The 23111-nt window shown below is 37.7% G+C and overlaps 1 protein-coding gene across 1 annotated transcript in view; it reads right to left on the bottom strand.

Moving 5' to 3' along the window:
* Positions 1–889: 889 nt before the first annotated feature.
* st6galnac3 (ST6 (alpha-N-acetyl-neuraminyl-2,3-beta-galactosyl-1,3)-N-acetylgalactosaminide alpha-2,6-sialyltransferase 3) overlaps positions 890–23111 on the bottom strand; it is a 91939-nt gene continuing 69717 nt past the window's right edge. The window contains exons 4-5 of the mRNA XM_014994748.2: positions 17470–17577; positions 890–12100 (exon numbers count right to left, since the gene is read on the bottom strand). Coding sequence (XP_014850234.1) covers positions 11911–12100; positions 17470–17577 — 298 coding nt within the window. The 3' untranslated portion in view covers positions 890–11910. The remainder of the gene's footprint in view (positions 12101–17469; positions 17578–23111) is intronic.

Below are 23111 nucleotides of genomic sequence, written 5' to 3'. Positions count from 1 at the left end.
CTAACCACATCGGTGTCTGCATTTCACTAATAATATGAGAAAAATGTCTTGCTAAAAGTGGAAAAAATCTAGGTAAAAAGGTACTTTTTCCATCAATATTAAGAAATGATTGACTGAAAACAAGCATTTCACATTTAGATACCAGCTCACTGGCATTTAAACCAAGCAGAACAGACAGATCTAAAAGTCAAGTAAAAATTGTGTAAAGTATAAACAGTTGACTTGATTTGGGGTTTTTTTTTGGCTCTAGTGGCTTTTATTTGACAGGAAAGTGGGAAGACATGCAGTAAAGGTTGCCAAGGTCAAGAATCGAGCCCATGATGGCTGCATTGAGGACTGAGGCCTCCATATGCGAGTTGTGCTTAACCCCTGCACCACCACAGCACACCCCAAAAACAAGCTTTTAAAAGTAACTTGTAATTTAGTTTGACTTATTTCAAAGATATTTGCAATCAAAAGTAGAACAAAGATACTTGGTAAGTGTTAGAGTTTTGCAGTGAAGTGTTTATGTCTTCAAAACCATCCTCCAGCCTCATTCACTTGCAAAACATTTCTGCTGTCATAAATTAGAGGGATTGTATCAGCTAGTCCTTTAATTTCTCCTCTTCATATTTTATGGATTGCTGTGGCGGAAAGAACACAAACGAGTGCATCGATAATCAAGCTCCCGTTCATTTGTGCACAGATTACATCCAAACCGCAGCTGTCAGGAAAAGTCTGGACTCAGCACCGTCTCGGCTCGTTTTTAAAAATCTAACAAGACGCCTGATGTGACGTGACAGCTGCGCCTGAGACCCACATTCATGGACCATGAGCGCGTCACCGAGCCGGGTGTATTCTCATTCTGCACACTCGGTTTTGTCTTGAGAGGAATTTAATCACACAAAGATTGTTTGATGGATTTCTTTAATCCCCGAAAAGAGAATAAAACACACAGAGGACAGAATTTACATCAGAAATAATAAGAACATTCACAGTGAATCTAATTATAGCTAAAAAGCAGACAGCAAATGACAGACTAACAAACATATAACCACTTCTGAACAAAACACACGCTTCCACAACATGCAGCGTTTTCTCCCCGGACAGCAGGACCGCGTTGGATGTGTTAAAAAAAAAAAAGAAAAACACATTCTGTGCAGCTCAAACACTCCCTGTGATACAATTTTACAAGGACACTTGACCTGAATGATTTAAAGGAAAGGAGTGCTACAATGCAAAACAAAAAGCACAAGAAAGGAGGTGACAGAAATACCGTTGCGAGAAAGCACTTTGAGAAATTGGCAGCTGAATTCATGAAGGAGTAAAACGCTTCACAAAGAATTGAAATCAGACAATTAGAAGTTCTTTAAGGAGCTGCTCCTGAGTCCGAGAGGAGGCAGTAATCGCCTCCCAAAACAGGAGGAAAGATGAGACAAAATTCCCGTCTGTGCGGCTCGCTTTAATTAGAAGCCAGCAGCTTTTCAATTATTTTTATTATCAAATGACCTTCAGTTTGCTTGAACACTTGTTTCTTCTTCTTTCTTTCTTTTTCTCCTCATTTACATTTAGACAGCAAATAAAAAAAAGGTTAGAGGAAGGATGGATCTAAACAAGTGGAGGCTGTGAATAAAAACAGGCAAAATTTAAATGGAAAAAATAGATTCAAAACTAAGCAGTAGAAAATCCTGATTATAAGGAAGTTAACACCTGGGTTTCAGTATATTTAATATGATTTGGGTTGAATTCTCAAAAAATATATAAAATAAAATATAGATATTTTAATATTTCATCATGTTCCCTTAGCTGAAGAGACAGAGACTCACTGTTCTTGAGTCTTAAACTCTGGTTTTGAAATTCAGTGTTCTGGGTCTCAGCCAAACAGTTTTTAGGCAACATACTGACCCCTGCACTGTCACTGATGTATTTTTAAATTGCTTAGGACACCGCTGGGTAAATCTAATGTGTTTTTAAGGGGATGGAGTGTTAAAATATAGAGCAGTTTGTGTTATTCTCCATCCAGATGTGCAGAATCATGCCAGAATCAGAGCTCAAATAAGACAAAATACACTGAATGAAGATGACTGGAAACAAAGTATTCACTCTTGCATGAGACCTGATTGCATCCGAATCTAAATTTACAAGAAATTTAAATTATATCTGAAGCTGTAAGTAATTATGTTTACCTTTTATATATCTGATGCAATGTCAAATTATGAAACCATCCTTCATTTCATTATGTTTCTTTCTGATGAAGTAAAATATTTTATTGAATTTGTCCCGATCAACATTTGTTCTGAAAGTATTTGTTCATACTTGAATGCTTTTATACTCTGATGCTCATTTCAGACTCTGAATCATTGTTCAGTAAATGCTTATAAAAATTAAATCTGAACAAATAGAATAGTGAAAAAGTGTTGGGCCTAAAAATATACATCTGTCTCAGTATGTGAAAGCCATATTTTTACACATAAAAATATGCTTTATGTGTGATTAAACTAGAAAAAAACATGGATTTTGTATCATTTGAGATGAGGCCATGTTAGTTTGTGTTAGGATGCAAGACGTGGGCTGTATGCTCGGCTACTTCTTTGTTTATTTCATGTTTACTCATCATTTGACCATCTTGGGCTGAAAGTTTGGGGCTCTATAATCAGTCTAAGTGCAACAAGGTTTTACTTTTAACAATACTGTAGATGTTAAGTTAGTCAAAATGTCTTTATTTTTTGTTTGAATTTATTTTGTTTAGTCAACACGTTGTTTCTCCAGACATTTATTGGTGTGTTCAGTTCTGTTGTGCTGCTCTTGGCAGTTGGTGGTTACCATAGCAACCGGTAACTGGCAGCTCCTCCCCCTTTTTTTCTGTTGCCGTCGGTAACGGTGGCATGTATTAGGATAACTCAGTGTTTTGTTTACAAATATTATATTGTAACATATATTTTATACAAATTTAGTAATACACAGTGTTTCATGAGTAATTTTGCTGTGTTTTATAAATGTCTTTAACTGTTATGTTAGCTATCTTTAATTTTATAACTGTTAAATGCCATTAACTGCTCACTGGGAGTTATTGCTTTGTAGTTTGTTTAGGGTTATTTGTTCTATTTTATTTAATGTATAGGACTGATGTTAACCACCAACTGGATTTCCTCTTTTGTTAGAATCAATACAGTGAACCTGAATGTGTCCGTCATGAATCTACTGGAGCTGAGACGAACGTAGGAGTGTAACATATGGTTTCCCCTAAGTAGAGGTGGAAGATATGGACTCAAAGTTTTATCACAATATTTTGTGGTATGTTATGATAATAATGAAAAAAGTGGCTATTTATTACTGTATGGCTGTAACAGCATTATAGAGCAATTATAGCTCCCAAAACAAAAATAGTGCTCTGAAAAATCAAATCCATGTGCAATACGCTTCTTTAGGACACTAGTGATCTGTATCACACAGTAACTGGATTTAATCATATTTTCAAAGATATTGATATTTACTGATGCTCTGATTTAAGAAAAAAAAGCAAAATTAACAATCCCACTTATTGTTTTTTAAACATTCAAACATATCATTTGAACATATCGTGTCGACAATAAATCAGAATTCTGATTATGATAAGAAATTTATCACGATAAATGATATGATAAAGGCCCACTCAAGTTCTAAGTGGTTTTATATTTGATAGATAATTGCTAAATTAGTATTATTTCATTTAAAAAAGTTTAAACTCCCCTACTTTAGCATGTCAAAGCGAGATAATCTTCATCACTGCAGACAGAGTGTCTACATGGTGTAACATCAGTTTAAGGAATTTTGTTATTTGATCATTTCTACAACTTTTATCACTTGGAAAGAGCAGCAAGAAGCACAAAAGGTGAATAAAAAGAAGAAAACCGATGAGGAAGAAGTAGATCTGACAATGACTGAATGCAAACACAGAGGAAGGTGATTACTGAGAAAAGGAAAGGCTAGGCTGATGTAGTGAGGAAACACAAAGATAAATGGTAACATAAATAAGCACAAAGAGCTAAACACCACAGTTAAATCCAGAGCATTACAACCAACCACATTACAGAAATCAGATAAATTTAACTCAAAGTCCTACAAACTGTGACAGCGGCAGTCGGAGTTAGCTGGATATAACATTGTGTGGGCAGAAAGATAACGCTGAATCACTATTTACTTAATAAATGTGTCTGTGTGGCAGCAGACTGGCAGCAAAATGTAAATATCTATTCAATTCTCTGGCTATTTGTTAACACAGCCCTGATTCTCCCTTTGAGTTTAGGAACCGTTTTACGAATAAAATGTCAGAGTTAGATGGATTCACAGACAGCTGAAGATGAGTGAAAAGCAGCCAGAGTTCACAGAAAAACCTTCAGAAATCCTGTAGACCACATGGGTCAAACTCGAGGCCCGTGGGCCAAATACGGCCCGCAGTAGCTTTTTATGTAGATATAAAATATTATGTTATCAATCAAATCAATGCAGATTTTATTTGTTTACTGCCAAATTATATCAATCAGTCCCTCCAGGTTCTTGAGAATTACCATGGAAATTCATGCAAAATCAACAAATCAAAATACATTTTTTGCGCCAATACATAATTGGGAGTTTATCGCAGATTTTTCTCAAAAATTGTCAAAATTTTTTACTTTTACTAAACAGCTGCCTCAGCCTTAATTGATGTCAGATTACAGTCCACGATCTAAACAGCGAGGAATAAAAGTTGCATTTACCGTCATAAATAAGTGTAAATATTTCCAAATTAGTGCAACAAACACTTTGATTTTTATTGCAAAAAAATCCTGGAGGGACTGAAAAGATGTTCAATAATATTATTTAACTTTAAGAATTGATTGGTATTTTAACAGTTTGTGATCAGGTTTTATCAATACGTTCTGGTACAACCGGCCCTTTAAGAGCATTTATGATCTGGATTTGGTCCAAAACGAAAATGAGTTTGACTCGCCCACTGTAGATGCACAAAGAGACTGAAGGATTACATGGAGGTGAAACAAAATAGGAATAATTGAGGCATCAAGAACTTTGCAGACAAATTTATATAAAACTCTTTTAAAGGTTTTTCAATCTTACAAGTTTCACAAAAGCTGTAAGTATTTTTTGTCTAGTTTCAAATGAAAATATCTTAGTACACCTGAAAAAAGACAAAACTTACAAGTAACTCTTGAATTTTGATTTAAAAAAATGCTACTTCCATTGTCAGATCTTTTTCAGTTATAACATGAGCACAACATTGTTTTGAATATTTTCCAACTTATTTTCAGAAGAGTAATTTAACAGAGTTGAAACATCTTTTATGCTGAAATAACACAGAAACCAACAGAAAATGTCAGCCTGACCTTTTTGTCCCTTGTACTTTGCACAAAGCAAGATATATGATGTTAATTAGTGAATGTTAAAGGTCCTTGCTGTTTAATTTCATTTTTTATTTTGTTATCAAGCCACGTTGCTACAATTTCCCTCTAATTTCTTTTGTCAAGACAAAACTTTAAGATCATTTTAAGGTAGTAAAATCTTCTCAATCTCCACATTCAGTCCCATTGGAACTTATGATATGACTGTAATCGACTGATAATTCAACAAAACATATTCTTTCATGGGTGTTTGTACGTTTGCTGATCAGAAAATAAGCCACACACAAAAAAAAACTGCACACAAAATACAATAAAGGCAACTGTTATTAAAAGAAAAAAAAAATACAACAAAAGTCTTGGAGCAAATCTTGAACTGAAGTAATAAAAGTCCTGTTAAAGTCACATTAGATGATGATAAAACAGGAGAACGTTCCCCACTGAGTGAAACGTGGTTACAGTGTGTGCTGCAGTGGTAAGAGTGATGAAGAGCTGCCAGATGACTGTACAATCCAGGCTGAGACGGAAAATCCAGAGGAATGGTTGTTAATCTGGAAACATGCACGACTGCAGGGGCTGCACTGCAAAAACACAAAATCCTACCAAGTATTTTTGGTCTAATTTCTAGAGAAAATGTCTTAGGACATTTAAAATAAGACAAAACTAACTTACTAATAACTTTTAGGCATCATATAAGAGCTTGTTTTAAGTAAATCATTCCTTAATATCGATGAAAAAGTTCTAGTTCCACTGGCAGATCATTTCATTTACAACAAGATATGTTTCCCATGTCATACGGGAAATAATCTGATCAATATGAATGAATTATTTACTTAAAAAACATATCTTGCTTAAAAGTTACTTAAAAGTTAGTTTTGACTTATTAGATATTTGCTAGATTTTTCTAGTAAGATATTTGCAATAGACCAAAAATGAGTGGTGCTGAAAAAAATCTGAATCAATTCAAAATGCTCAAAAATCGACTTTTAATCTGTTTAATTTTTTGTAAAATTATAGTTTAAGATATTTTTTTTGTAATAAAGATATTTTCATAAAATTATTTTATTTTATGACATAGTTCATTTCATAAAAGGATTTATGAAATCTCTGTAAACGAAACTGTCCTTCATAAAAGGGTCTGGTTGTCATCCAGTTTTTTTTATAAAAACAGCGAAAAGAACAACAATAAATCCTCCAAATGGAAACTATTGAGCTTATTTTAATTTATTATGTGATTAACTGATTTATTGCTTATTGTGGCAGGCCTAAGTACTGTTTTAAATAAATGTATTATCGGTCACAAAATTTACAGAGAATCTAAAACATCCGAATCTCTTCTGAAACAAATCATGAGCCTAAAAACTGGAATTGAATCGCTGGCTTTCAGTTTTTCATCTCTACCAAAAGCAGTTGGTGAGATTTTGTGTTTTTTGCAGTGCGGTTTCCCTCCGGAGCAGAACGAAGTCCTCAACTCTTTCAGGCTGTATTGTTCAGCGGAAACTCGACTCCCAGCTGTTGGTGAAGCCCGTCGGCGCGGCGCTGGGAACGCTGACCCGGACCAACCCCCAAAACCTCCAGTCCAGCTCAGGAATTTAAAACAGGACACTTTTACATTTTGCTGATTTCCAACGAGCGGCAAGGTGACGCAGGAACGCCACGCACCTGTTGCAACTACAAATACGCCATGATTTGCAGGTGAACTATAATCACCATTCCAGTGAAAACGGAGCTAAAACAAAACTCTTCCTGAGCTTTTAGTCGCGTTAGCCTTCATTTGCTTTATCGACTGCCAGTAGGCAGGAAGTTAATCTCTATACATTTAGTTTCTGATAAACACTGGAATTTATTTGCCAAATTAAAACAATTACTTTAGCTTTAGCTTTGTGAGTTAAAGCTTATCTCTGCAGACTAATAAGGAGCCTAAACCCACAAACAGATTAATGCATACAGCAGTTTTATGGAGCTCATCATTCGGTGCATCTCTTGGAGAAATAAGCACAATTACTGAACGGATGAATCACTGGAGCAGCTGTGTTGTCTCTCAAGGACTCCTCAGGATGTTTCTAAAAGGCTGGATTTTTTAAGATACAATATCTACAGCAAAATATAACAGCTACTGACAGATTAATATGCCGAGCCCCTTATAGCTGTAAATTCAGCAGCTAAGACATATAATCAATATTAGCTGTTTTACTGAGGTGTGCACAGTCTGAATGTTTGCTGTGCTATTAAACTTCATAGGGATTTCCTGCAGACAAACACGTTTGAAAACTCAGAGAAGGAATGGACTAGGTGTGGCTGATGCGGTGAAAAATGTCATGATTTTTCTACATAATAATGTAGATTTTAATACAACTTCACGGATTATAAGGGAAGGTTTAGAGCGTTTAGACCATAAAAGTACCCTGGTGCCACTTTAGATCCAAATTATCTGCTGCTCAACTCAACATTTACACTCGCACGGGAATATTATACAACTGTACATCTTTGAAAAGCAGAAGTAGAGCCTCCTGCACAGCCAACTAAATGCAGAAAGTGGTTTCTGGATGGCAAGTTAACAACAAAGCACTTATCTTTTCCAGCTGCCATTGTACAGTACATACAGTGTTAATACCAGCTGACCAAATGTGCTTGTGTTGCTAAGCAACGGGGCTGGGCTTGGCTGGGGTTGCTAGGTAACGGCGCAGTGCCTATAGAATGTGACTCAATAATCGGGAGGATTTTGAAACACCAGAAAACAAACATATTGCCAAAATCTGGTGTTTTTTTAAACCACTAGAACAGTTAAGACCAAATGGACATTAAACTAGCAAAAAGTGAATTCTGCATAACTTTTTGAAGGACAATTTGGATTACAGACATTTCATAATTAATTGTGATTGTTGTTTCTGTTTTTTGTTTATTTACTTTGAATATTTAAAATGCCTTCTGGTGTTAAATGTTCATTATAATTTAGAGTTCATTGATATTTAATCATGTTTTCTTGCATTATCATGTCTCTAATGATTAAAAACACAACCCAAAGTTTTTTAGATTACCTCCTCAAACTGACAAATCCTGAAATATTCTGCATTTTGCAGAGATTTCTGTTTTGTTTGTTGATTTGTGAGTTTCTATCTGCAGTATGAAAATCCTAATGCTATAAGTTTTTATACTTTAAAGTCTAATATTACCCACTTCTGTTTTTAAAAACAGATCAAATTCCTACAATGACTTTATAAGCAGTGATAAAGATCATCTCCTGCATTATGCGGTGCTGAATTTGTGTTTTTTATTGTGGCTCTGCAGGCTGTTATTTCTGTGGTTTAAAGGCAGCTGAAAGAAAGTCTTAAAGGAGTTTAATTACCGCGTCTGCTGAACACAACTTAACAGAATGCATTTTGACTGAATGTGACTGAAGCTGCTGTTTGTTTGCGGGGAAACTCCACAGGGGTCCCTTTAACTTGAGGCACATTAACGCTGGTTTGTTTTCCAACAGGCTTTCAGCTCCATCTTAATGTTTTTATCCACGGCTGAGGAAGAAAATCCATTACATGCCTTTTTCTTTTTTAATAATCTATATCATTTGTTCGTGGAAAAGCAGATATTTCATACCTCGACCAAAACTTTATTACTGTGGTTCAATGTTTAGCTGCTTGTTTTTTCCTACATTTAGAGTTACGTTCACACAGGAGCCAAATGCAACTCGAATCTGATATTTTCACAGCAGTCTGAACGGTCCAACTCCAATCTTTTCGCCTGGAAAAATATCCAATTTGTGAGACTTTAATATGTGGTACTAAATCAGATACGTATCTGACATGTGTCTGCAGTCACATTTTATCCAACTTTTACATCATCGACGTGAGACGTGCGTCACAATTCAGCACCAGAAGAAGCCAAACGCGGTAAATCCGTATGTAAACAGTGGCTGAAGCAAAAAGAGCCGACACTTCTTTCTTCTTGTTATGATTTTGTAATAATACTTTTGGCTCTGATTGCTTAACAACTTATCGATCCAAAAACGTCCATTTTTACTTCTGTAAACATTGTGCTGCAGTGAGACGTCTAAGTGGAGATAAACATCATGCCGTATCCATTATTTATACAAAAACAGCTGGAAAAAAATGTATATTGTGAAAGAGATTGATATTTTTTTCATTTGTTCCAGAAAGTGAAACTCATCACACAATAGGGTTCATTCACACCAGTCCTGTTTAGTTCACTTTAATCAAACTTTAGTTGATTTGTCTAGATCACATGTGTCAAACTTAAGGCCCGTGGGCCAAATCTGGCCCTCCATAGCTTTTTATATGTTCCTATAGATTCTTGACTAAACACCAAGTGAGCTTAAAAATATCATGTTATCAATCAAATCAGGGCAGTTTTTATCTGTTTACTACCAAATTATATCAATCAGTCCCTCCAGTTTCTTGAAAATTATGGTGGAAATTCACGCAACATCAACAAATCACTGCACTTTTTTGTGCTAATAATTGGGAGTTTATTGCAGACAAAAACTGTCAAAAACTGTCTTACTTGTACTAAACAGCTGCCTCAACCTTAATTGATGTCAGATTATAGTCCATGATCTATACAGCGAGTAATAAGAAGTCGCATGTATCGTCATAAATAAGCGCAAATATTTCCAAATTAGCACTTTGATTTTTATTGCAAAAAAATAACAAAATCCTGGGGGGACTGAAAAGGTGTTCAATGATATTTAATTTTTAGGATTTATTGATATTTTAACAGTTCGTGAACAGTTTTTATCAATACATTCTGGCACAACCGGCCCTTTAAGAATGAAAATGAGTTTGACTCCCCTGATTTAGAAACATTTGGGGAAATGTGAACGTGTAATCAAACTCTGCAAACTCTGGTCCGCCTAAAAGCCTCGGTCTCGATTTGATTAAAGTGAACTCTGGTGCCGTTTGAATGCATCTGTGAACACCAAGCAGACCAGAGAACGCTCTAAAAGCAGGAAGTGGACTACAGCACAGGGCATTCTGGGTAAATCCAATCAAAACAAACGCAAAAGTCTAACGTTTGTTAGACAACCACTAAAATCTGACGTCACTCCATTTTTGTTTACATTTTGTGAAAAAGGAAGTTGCACTCCTTTTGAAAGCGAACAACATTAGCTGAAAATATAACAAATGTTGCAATTTTGGACTCCAGTCTGACCAAATCTACCGGACTATCAGGTGGGAAATCTCCCTTTGAGTATTTCAGCCTGTCGTTCTTGCAGTTTTGATGATTATGGTTTAAAAAAAGCCATAAAAAGCAGTGTACTTGTGTACTGAATTGTGTCACTTTTGGTCCTTATTCGCTAAGCATTATACATTATTTTCGTGATTTTGTCCAGCAGCTCTAAAGCCCAACAATGCACATTTTGTTCCAAACTTTTAGCCCAGTTTTCACATGTGACTACAGCCGACCTGCAAACCACGACAATCCTGTCTGCTTACGCTGCAGCAAGTATCTCACTGCTTGCCTAAATTAGAAGTCTTTGACTCTGTCATCGCTGGTCCCACAGGCCCCAGCAGAGACCCACTGGTTATTCTTCACCGTCCTGCAACAGATGCGATGAGACGTTACTGAGCGAGAGAAGAGCGCGCTGCACCCAGAGACAAACGGGATAAAGTCCACACGGCGATGTGTTACACAAAGAGGCACAAAGCTGGATGAAAAGATGAGAGGAAGAGAGCAAATGCATCTTCTTCTTTGTCTATACAATGAACTGCAAAGTATATTGCAGGCACGAAATGATAATGGGATACAATTAACTTCAAATGGTTTCACTGCACACATAAATCTCCTCCTCTGTAGGGGCACAAACTGCTTCCAGAGAGATGGACTCTCTAATTGCACCTCGCTCTCTGTGCTGTGCTGCTTACATTGTCATTGGCACAGTAAATCAGCAAACCCTCCAGAGACTAAAACCAAAACCACAATGAAATTTAGCTTCACTGGATTAAAGCATGAAAAAGGAGCCGACATCTTCAGGTTGAAACACAACAAAGCCGGTTTACATCTCCGGTTTTACCTACAACCTGATTTTTGATCGCTTTGTGAGACAATCTTGTTTGCTGAAGATTTTTTAAACGGATCGATGCGAAATGAAACTGACAGAGCATCTGCCTTCAGTAGATGAAAGCCTGAACGAAGCTTGTTACAGATTAATTACAACCTGACAGGAGGCGAAACAGCAGAGAAGCTGACGAGACGTCCAAGCCGACACAAATCGTCCGGTTGGAGTTCTTCCCCCCAAATCCAAAACGAGTTAACACCAGATAACGTCTTTTCCTCTCAAGGCGTTCTTTGCTGGACTCACAGAGCCGCAAATGTTTGGTTCTGCCAGTGCAGAGCAGGGAGCGTTCCACATTCGTCTGCTGAAAACGTACAATCCAAGAAGCTGGAGGTATGAAAGATGCATGTCCACGTTTAGTCTTCAGATTTCACTTAATTCTGAAGAACCAAATGGGGACAAAATGACAGAAATGTGGAGAAATCTGAAAACCGATGTGTGTGTTTGTTGTAGTGCGGATTTTCTCGTGCTCATTGGGGTCGGCCGGGGTCACGACAGCTGCCACGTAGGGTTGAAGAACTTGATGGAGTGGGTCTTGGCCCACTTGGCAAAAACTGACTTCTCTGTGATGAAGCGGTGTCCGCCGTAGGGGGCGCTCTCGTGCAGATGGTACTCTGCACACTCGTCCCGGCTGCCCGCCTCGTAGTAGTGGTAGGGAACCTGCCTGTAGCCCTCAGTCCTAAAGGAGGAGGAGAGAAACGTCATCAGACTAAATCTGTCTCTACGGAAGAGGAAGAGAAGCTTGAATTAGGTGATAAAACCTTTTATTTTGAAGGAAGAGTTCGTCCAGTTATCAGGTCTGGACACCAAATAGTTGGACGGTTAAGTCTTGCAAAAACATTCACGCAACTAAAACTTTTCACATTTAATTTTTTTCTATTTAAGTTGTGAGATTTGATTAATATTTAATTACAGGGTTTGTAGTTAAATGCTCCAATTCTAACGTTAGCATTGGGGACTACCGTTAGCTGCTGCAACATGATTAGCATTGAGATGCTACTTCAGGCTAGAATAGCTTCACTGTGAGGCTAACTCTTATTAGCACAACCTGAACACATTCATAGTTTTTCTAGGGTTCCTTTACATTGTTTTTCTTTTTTTTTTGAAGAAAAGAATTAACGTCAAAAAGACGTGGTTTTCTCATCTATTGCTGTTTTTTTTCAAACGGCGCTTGTGCGTCACATTTACAGATGTACCAGAAACACAACACGAAGGTTCCTACTCTGGACTTTTGTATGGAAAAAAACAAAATTGTGTTTAATTGCTTTAAGATATTGATGCAATTAATTAATAAAAATTAACAGATTAAAGTTCCAACCCTTAATTCATTGATATATCCAAACTAAGCAGAGCTTAACACCTGTATGCTGCCATTTTACCGAATTTGTCTTTGTAAAACAGCTCAAGCTGAGTCAGACTGGATGAAGAACATCAATGAAGATCAGTTTTCAAGTCAAAAAATGGACAATGGGGTTTAAAAAGGACTTTGACTGGGCCAATGCAACATGAATGATCTTTGTAAAAAAAAAAAAAAAGAAATTAAAAATGAGTGAATTTTACATTTAAAGGGTTGTGGACTTAATAAAGACGTGGTAATCGATGGCAGATGGCTTGAAATTTTGCACAGCTGAACCTTAGCAGGATGAAATTTTGCTCCATAATAAAACAACCAATTAAAATTACGCCTGATTTCAGAGTGAATGCCAGGATTTTGTCTCAGCGGAGCCTCACTTTGCGGCCAGCGTCGATGCTTCTGAATGACCCGTTACCGTGTTCAGCCGGGACGAACCGATACATTCAATCAGCAGCCGAGTGCTCTCTCTGAGCACTTATACGTTTCCAAACACTTCCCTGCAACAGCCGCTCCCACTTGGTTGTGTGCAACACGCCGCGTGGGGAGTCGGGTTTCCCCGTCCTGCAGCTCCAGGATGAACTGCAGCTGCATCTCTGAGCAAAGGGTTTGTCAGCCAAAATCTTACAAATGCTGTTCAATCGGAGCGAATCCCAACGAGTTAAAAGCTTCTCAGAGAATAAAACACGGTTAAATCCAACAACAGGGTTTCAGCCATCTGTGTTTTTATTTTAACAAGAACTATACTGATACTATGCAGAAGTTTTAGACTATATTTTATTATATTCGAGCTGCTATTTGTTCTTTTGATCATTTAGTATTTTCTAGTTCCTCAGGTTTTTCTAAAGTTTTTTAGAAAACTTTATGAAGTTTTCTAAACAAAAACTATTTAGGACTGGGCAATTAAAAAAAAACAACGACACTGATAACACGATATGCAATAATTCAGATTGTCTGCTTTGTTTTGATGCTTTTGATTGTTTTAGTAACAGTAGAAAACTCATTTATACAGAATGACTTAACTAGTTTAAAATTATCTTCTCTGTTTTCTGTCTATTTTTTTATGTTATTATTTGTATTTTTAACATTTCTTTCCACTGGTAAAGCACTTTGTGTTTTTCTGGCCTATGAAAAGTGCTGTATAAATAAAACTGACTCACTTTCCATCGTTAATGTTCCCTGGTGCTGCTAAATAAGATTTGAAGATTTTATAAGGTTAGTTTTGATTTCAAGATTTATTTTCAAAAACTAAACATCTCGACTTTCTGATATGCGTATTGATTAAAAACGTTTCGAGGTGTCAAATGTTTGGGCTGATATTATTTTAAAGATATTCATAAATGTTTCCAGAGGTCATCAAAGGTCAAGCAGCCAGTCCATATTTACAAAATCAAATAAAATATGGCGACAAGCAGCTGTGGAACAAATTGTTTCTGTTTGTACCGTTACAATTTTTAAGATTTGATTTTTTAAAAAGTTTCCAGAGGTCATCAGAAATCAACCTGCCCTCCCTCCTCATGTTAACAAAATCAAATAAAATTGTTATAAATTACCTGCACTATGTTTATGCAGCACATTGACTGACACTATATTATGTAATAAATATTTTAATATCTTTAAAATGATAACAGCACAAACGCTTCACAGCAGTTTTGTGTCATTTGAAGACGGCGGGGGTCCAGGTATATTACTGTCATTTAGTCGCTCTAGGCAATTAAACTGTTTAATATTACAATTATATCCATAATGTTTTATTCACTGAGTGTATTTGCAGATGGTAATTGTTTAAAAAACTGAGTTTTTATGTGCAATTTACACCCAGCAAGAGAATACAGTTGAGTTTTTTAAGTTAACTCAGAGCTGCAGAAACTCCTGTTGGGATGAAATATGTCTCAGGTAAGTGAGTGAAGCAACAACTCTAATGTAGACCTTGGCATATCCATGAAATGTAGCGTGTTAGCGGAAAGGCACTGAATTACAAAATAGCCAGAAGAGTAAATCTGAAAACATGCAGCAAATGTCTCACTGCAGAGTAAAGAAAGTTATTGTGTTTTGTCCTAAATTCCCTTTTTATAGTGTTCATTAAAAGAAATATGAACTCAACCACACATAAGCAAGAGCACAACGGTTCAGTGTGTCCTCTGGTGTCTGTTTTTAATGGCGTCTGACAGCTTTATGAGCGGATGGCTTGTGTAACAACTGCATTGGGAGGATGAACGAGACAGAAGAGAAACAGTCGTAACAGCAGCAGCGACTGTGGCTGTCTGCCAGTTCCCTGTAACACACAGCCGCTCCTCCTCTGTCACCCAGCGGGGCGCCGGGTTTAACAAATAAATTCAGTTTCACCAGAGCTGGAGAAAATACTCAAACCCTACACGACTGCTGGACAGTGAAGATAGTCACATGATCGATATAAACAGATGGGATCGCACTCATCTAGGCAACAGGACCGCTAAAGCATGCTAAACGAAACATTAGCTTCGCTATCTGCGCATTGGCGGACGTGTGCCCACCAGTGTGGATTAGAAGCCATTGAAAACCTGCATCAGCATTGCGGCTGGACAATAAATCAATAACAATATGTATCGCGATAGAAATGTGGTCAATATCAATACATCTGGAATAATATCCAACAATTTCACTGAACTCTAATCCAGAACCGCACAGCATTCTGGGAAATGCAGAGGAAAGGCTTTAGCTGTTGAACCAAAATTGGTGGAATCAACTGACTCACTCTTTGGTTACTTAGCAACTCACTCTTTGGTTACTTAGCAACTCACTCTTTGGTTACCTAGCAACGACCTGTTGAGTAACTTGAGCAGCAGCAGTTAAAGGTTTCCTTGTAACTGCTTAAAAAAAAAACATGGAGTGAAAATAGTTTGGAAAACAAGAAAGGTCACGTGAGCAGTTTGGCATCATTTCAGATATTTAAAACAAAAACTAATTAATTATTCAACAAATATGAGATGTGTTGTGAGTTTTTCAGCCATATTTTCCCAGCCTTACACGGCACCTAAGTAAAGGCCCAAATAAACAGACAAAACTGTACTCCAGTAGCCTGGTTACACATTTTGCTGGATGATAAACCGTCCCAGAAATAATTCAAATAAACAATAATATTGTGGTTTTTAGTAATATAATGATAATAATGGCATAGTGATGCAAGAACACATTCTCAAAGTTCAATAAACTTTAAATGCTAATGGACATTTAACACTGGAACTGGGAGACATTTAAAAAAACAACAGAAACAACAAATAAAATGAATCATGAAGTCTCTGTAAACAAAACTGTCCTTCAAAAAAAGGGCAAAACACCAGACTGAAGACTTTTGTCGAGATTTTGGTACAAGAGGAAAACAATAAATCACGCAAGTGTAAATTGAGCCTGTTTTAATGTATCATGTGATCAATTGATTATTTATTGCTCATTGCGGCAGGCCTAAGTACAGGTACATTAAAAATATACTTCAGTATTCAAAGTACTTGTACTTTGCTCCATCCTGCCACTGATTTCACCATCTCTGCAGCATCGGCTGCAGCTTTAAATCTGAAAACCTTGAACCGCTTTATGCAAACATGCAAGTTGTCAGTTTGGAAAACTTGTAAAAACACAACATCTGCAGGCGTCAGTGAGGACGGGGGGAAATAAACAATGCACAGGCAGAGAGGGGGAGAAGTATCCAGTAACTGCCTCGCTAAATCACCAAATCTCCTCTGTGCCGGGTGAATTACGCGCGCCTCTCTGCCATGTGTCTGCAGCTCTTATCTCGGCTCCCGCTGCGCACCGGGGAACGTACGGAGGATGAAAAGCTGGATTTCCAGCATGCATTTGGGAAGCGTGTTTGATTCGGGGGGGGGGGATGGAGGAGGTTCAGGTGGATGATGAGTTCATCGAGAATGCGACGCGTTTAGAGAGAGAGAGAGTAAAAGAGAGCAGCCGAACCCAGAGCGGCGTGTTTGTCATCCCTCCTACGGCCTCGCAGCCCAACGGTAATCAGTCAGCCAGGATTCAGGGGAAAGTCGACAGGAGAGACTCAAAGCAGAAGGGACAGCAAGAGACACGAGGCAGGCAGAGATAGACCCGGTAACGCCACAGAGAAATCCAGTATGGACGCCAGAAAGGAAATCTAACCATTAAATCCAACAGCTTGGCTTCGAAATGGACGGTGGTGGGATGTAGCGACGTATTTATTTATTTCAAACAGGTTTTTAAAAACAAGAAAATAAGCATACAAAATAATTAGCTTACCACTCCTTTTCTGTTTGAAACAGAGGAGGAAGACATGAACACTCTTTTAATCCTCCCTGTTATCTCAAGTTAAAGAAATATACCACTTACTGACCCACTAATTATCAAAAATGTTCAGTTAAAACCATGTTATTGACCTCTAGCCTTGTGTGGATGCACAAAATGTCCAGATATAAACAACAACATGCAGAGGGTCCATGTTTGAATGTATTTGTTTGTATTTGAAGTACTTTTACTTTCAATACTTCAAGTATTTTAAAAGGAAGTTAAGTTAGGAGAAAATAGTACTTTTACTTGTACTAGACCATAATTTTGTCTGTTTATTTGTGTGCAGTTAAAAATGTGAATGAACATATTCCATTGATCAGATTTATGAAATCTGATGTTTTTATTTCCATAAAGAGGAAGCAGGGTGGCGGTGAGGCGTGCCGTCACTGGTGTCTTACTTGCAGTAGGTGTCGTTTATCATGCCGTAGATGTGGATCTCTTTGCACATGTCCATGGCCAGGATGAGCGTGAACCAGCCGGTGCTCAGGTACGAGCCGGACTGAATCCTGCAAACGCAGACAAAATAAAATAAAAATCTTGGTCAGAATAATATCCATCACAATTCAAATATTAATAATTTGCAATTACAGAGTTTCATTAATGCTGTCCCAGCGACCTTTGCACCTTTTGCTGATGCATTACAGCTCAACCGAGTCGTTAAATTATTCCAACAAATGCTTCCTCTGAGAGCTGATCCTCAGCTCACATGTAAATTTGAATATAACGGTAATAGCAGGTCAGCAGAAACACCATCGTCTCCTTCAGCAGATGCCCAGTTCAATGTGATTTTTAATTTAAAACTCAAGTTTTGGAGCTTTTACACTTGACTGGAGATGATAAAAAAAAAAAAAAAGCTGCTGAAAAGCTGAGCAACAACAGGCAGCTCTTCAATTATTCACGCACCTGGTGGGCAAATCAATACCAGCATGTATAATCTTTTCATGAGCCCCAGACTATTAGTGTTTGATTTGTGGATGTTCAAAGTTAAGACATGTCAGCTTTGATCATTTTTATCCAACAACATGGAGTTGGAGTTTCATCTTGGCTGGAGGTTGAGAAGAAAGTCTGACGCCTAAAGCCTGAGTCTGCAGGTTGGACCGGGCAGGGGGCCACAGGCTCCCCGAGGCCACGCAGCAGGCCAAAGTACGCTGAAAACAGAAATATGTGAAGGTATGTTTCATATTTATTTTACCTGAAAAACACCTGTGGCCGTCTGGACTCTCCAGTATGGAACCCCATTCCCGCCACTCTGTTAAAAAAAATAAATTATCTCAAAATAATGAGATACTATCTCATTATATTTTGTTAATGAGATAGTGTGACGATACGTTCTCATTATAATGAGATTAATTTATTGTACTTTTTTTAACAGAGTGGCAGAAACGGGCTTCCATACTCCAGAGACACAACAGACTGAAAATCTAGGCTGTTATTCATAAAAGAAAGAAGAAACAAATATACACCAAAATTAATGACTTTGGTTTGATTGATCTCTCTACCAATATATTTATTTATATAGAGCCATGAGAGAGAGAGAGAGAGAGATAGATAGATAGATAGATAGATAGATAGATAGATAGATAGATAGATAGATAGATAGATAGATAGATAGATAGATAGATAGATAGATAGATAGATAGATAGATAGATAGATAGATAGATAGATAGATAGATAGAACATTAGTTTTGTTGTTTCTAAATTAATATTAACTTGTTTTCTTTGCTTTGTTTGAGGTCTGAAATCACTGCATCTTTTAGTTATTCTGACCATTTCTCATTTTCTGCAAATAAACACTAAATTTTTGCTTTGAGTTTCAGAGACATGTTGTTAGTGGTTCATAGAATAAAATAAAAATGTTCATTTTACTCAAACATATAACTATGAAAAGTAAAATCAGAGAAACTGATCATTTTAAATGGTCTCTTAATTTTCTCTACAGCTGTATATTGAACTTTATTCAACTGAAAGTTTTAAATTAGCGCTTCATAATTTATCTGGAATTAAATATTTTATGACACGTGTCAAACTTAAGGTTTGTGGGCCACATCTGGCCCGCCACAGCTTTTTATGTGGCCCTCTACATTAGACTAAACACCAAGATATCTTGAATATCATGTTATCAATAAAATTAACACACTTTTTATCTGTTTACTGCCAAATTATATCAATCAGTCCCTCCAGTTTCTTGAGAATTATTGTGGAAATTCACACAAAATCAACAAATCCCTGCACTTTTTTGCACTAATAATTGGGAGTTTATTGCAGATTTTTCTCAACAATTGTCATAAACTTTGCTACTTGTCCTAAACAGCTGCCTTGGCCTTAATTGATGTCAGATTATAGTCCGTAATCTATACAGCGAGTAATAAAAAGTTGTGTTTATCGTCATAAATAAGAGCAAATATTTCCAAATTAGTGCCACAAACACTTTGATTTTTATAGCAAAAAATGACAAAAAGAATCACAGAATCCTGGAGGAAATGAAAAGATGTTCAGTATTATTTAATTTTTAAAATTCATTGATATTTTAACAGTTAGTGATCAGGTTTTATCAATACATCCTGGCACAACTGGAGATTTATGATCTTGATTTGGCCCAAGATGAAAATGAGTTTGACTCGCCTGTTCTACGGGAAACAACTGGACTAAAGTTAGAGAAAGTGTTCGGTAAACACTATTAACTCTTAACTTTTCCATGAAAACCACCTCCAACCAGACAAATAACTTACTTTTCTTCCCAGACCTCAAGCCAAGCAGAAGCATCACTCGGCTTTCTCTGCAAATGCTTAAAAACAGTTTGCAAACACAAGGCTCATTAAATGCAGCCAAGTCAAACAGGAACACAAGACAGAGATTTCCATTATGTTTGTTTTACAGTGCTTATAGCTCTGAAAGAGACGGAGGCTCAAAGTAAATAAGTTTAGAAATAAACCCATTTGGGGGAGTTGTAATGATGGCGTCTCCAGCCTCACGCTGCTCAGTAACGATGCCTCTGCTCTGAACTCCACTGCGCAAATAATGGGAACATTATGAGGCTTTCACACCCAAACTGAAGAGGACTGAGACACTGCGAAGCTGTTCAGTGCATTTATTCCTGTTTTGAAACAAGAGATTAACATCGGTGTCGAGCTAAAAGACTCCTGCTAACTCTGGAGGAGCTGCAGAGATCCTCAGCTCAGGCAGGATGATGTCAGGAAAACGTCATTCAGCTGAAAATGCGATCATAGTGTCGCAAGAAAGATAAGATATGATGCATAAATAAAAAGTGTTACTGGGTTCATAGCAAATCCAGCAACTTGGTTAAAAAGAAACAAATGTATTTAATTTTTCTCAACACGGTTTAATTGGAAAGAGACGCCAGTCTGCTGGTGTGAAGTCGTTTGTGATGCTGAAGTTTGCTGTGATTTTTCAACTGCTGTGGTTTTTTACCTCAGATCTATGTCCAGGTGTTTGACATGGTTAGCTGCTGTAGGAGCCACAGACATTTTGACTTTTGACCTGAGGCCCAGATTAAAACTCTACGATGTGCTTTCTGACATGGAAGCTGCAAATTTGGACTTTCACAAAAACAATCAGGTAAATCTAACAAAGAAACGCTCACCGTTCCCTTTATTTATTAATTTATTTTTTTTAAATAAAAAGAGTACCATCTCTATATTCTGCTACTATTAATCCTCCTTGTGACACTTTAGCATCTCGGGATGATTCTCACTCACTCTTGGAAACTTTAAACATCGATTTGAGAAGTGCAAAAACAAAAGAAAACATTACAAGAGAGAATTAAGAGACCACTTAAAATGATCAGTTTATCTGATTTTACTCTTTATAGTTTGAGTAAAATGAACATTGTTCTTTTATTCCATGAACTACAGACAACATGTTTCCGAAATTCCAAGCAAAAATTTTGCATTTATTTGCAGAAAATGAGGAAAAGATGCAGCGCTTTCAGACCTCAAACAATGCAAAGAAAACAAATTAATATTCATTTAGAAACAATGATACTAATGTTTTAACTCAGGAAGAGTTCAGAAATCAATATCTGGTGGAGAAACCATGAGGAGTTTTTCCATTTTTTCCAGAGCTTCATAAAATACTATTTATTTTTAAACAATTTCTGTGTGATATGGATAAAACCGTCTGGAGAAACTCTGTGAATAAATAATGAGGAACCACTGTGTTAGTCAGAGATACCGATCCAATCCAGAAATGCAAGCAAGAGGAATCAATTTAGAAACCAATCAGCTGCTAACTTTCAGCTGCATGCATTATTCAAAATGTTTGGATTTTGAGCCCGACAAACTCCTTCAAACACTGACGCACACAAACACGCATGCGCGGGAGGTTGTTGGGGAGGAGAAATTACAAAAAAAGAAAGAAATGCAATTTGTCGTAATAAAAGGGTGGAATAGCGCGGAAGAGAAATGGGACATTATCACCGATGCGCGGTTCGGCAGCTCTCAGCCGTCGGAGCTGTCAACACATCACCATCACCCTGCATTATTCATTAGCAGTTTGCCTCTTCGGCAGCAGACAAACAGGCACAAACACGGGCCGGCACACGAACCACGTCCCCGACGGAGAGCTGGATGCTCCGGAATAAACGAAGGGGGAGGGATCTGCCGCACTGATAACTAACATTTCAAAGCTTGACGGCTGCTGGATGCGGAGGCCCAGAGCGGCTGATAGCATTTGAGGCCCGAAACGGGCAGCAGTGTTTACCTGTGATGGTTTTAATGGGACAACTTTGCAGAGAGGCGGCTGTTATTGTGTGGTCAATTTAAAAGGGAAGATAAGGGAGGCTGTGAAGTCGCTTCGGCAGGCGACAAATAACATCCACAGCCCGGGGACACGGAGAATGCAATTTGCCTGTTTTGTTACAGCAGAAGAATCTCCTTTTACTCAAAGGCGGCAGACGAAATGTGTCATAAGGTCTGACTTGACGGCGCTTTGCTTTTAAGAGAATCCCTTTTAGTCTCCACTGAACCTCTTGTCTTGCAAAATAAAATAAACAGCGCTTGGGCGAAAACAAAGCAGGAAAGAAAGTGCATAAAGAAACTTTCTTTCAATAACCGAGGAGAGGTGAGGTGGGAGTCACTGGAACAGGCGGGATCGAAACAAACAAATCCGAGCCGCAGCTTTACGTCTGGAGAACGAGGAGCTAAGCTGGCGTGGAGAACTGCCCGGGATGCGCCAGACACTCATCTGCCTCCGATTCCGCTCAATAACTCGCTCTTGACATTCGCGGCAGGAGAGCTGTCCATTTGTGTGAGATAATCTGCAATGACGGGCGATTCAGCTGAACCGTGGCTCATGATGGCTCTGCATGCTGCGCCGATGCGATCTGTCACCTGTCAGAAACACTCAGGAAAATACCTCAGCGCCATTGTGGCAAGCTGATCGCTCAGAGAGGACGTCATGCTTACACGGGACTCAGGGAGACGGCTTTTCAGGGAGATTTTTGTTTTCTTGCCCAAAGTTCAGCAACATGATTGATGCACCTTTCATAGATGTTGTGAAGTTTCCTCTTCCTCCTCTGGGCTGCAAGCAAACCTCCGGTGGATTTTCCTTCAGGTTTTTACAGGTTTAGACAACGATAACTCAGGTCAGGGGTGTCCAAACTTTTTGTCACGTAAGCCAAAATTGTCGAATAGAAAGTAGTTGTGCGCCAAACAAACAAACAAAAACAAGAAACGTAAAGTCAAGCAAATAAAGTAACAGGATTTTTAAAAATTTCTCAAAATGGATTTTTATTGTAGATCCAAACCTTGAGAGGGATTTTATCAGTGGTGGGGCATTGTAGATATGAAACACAAAAAGGAGCAAAAATCTAAATGTGGTTTTTAGAAAAGCCAATTTTTTTTGACTTTATAAATTTTTCTGTTTCAAAACTCAACATTTTCCAGTGAGAATGTTTTTGTTGTTGCTGGAAATGATTGATGACTGTTTTTGTGCGACCCCCCCCAACTACAATTCAAAACTGACACAAATTTGTCCCATAAATGGAGTTTTAATTTGTAAACCAGGTAAAATTCTCAGCAA

The sequence above is a fragment of the Poecilia mexicana genome, unplaced genomic scaffold (genome assembly GCF_051168715.1).
Source record: "Poecilia mexicana isolate PSO_F unplaced genomic scaffold, ASM5116871v1 scaffold_17, whole genome shotgun sequence".
NCBI classification, from domain to species: domain Eukaryota; kingdom Metazoa; phylum Chordata; class Actinopteri; order Cyprinodontiformes; family Poeciliidae; genus Poecilia; species Poecilia mexicana.
This window is presented reverse-complemented; position numbering and strand designations above follow the sequence as displayed.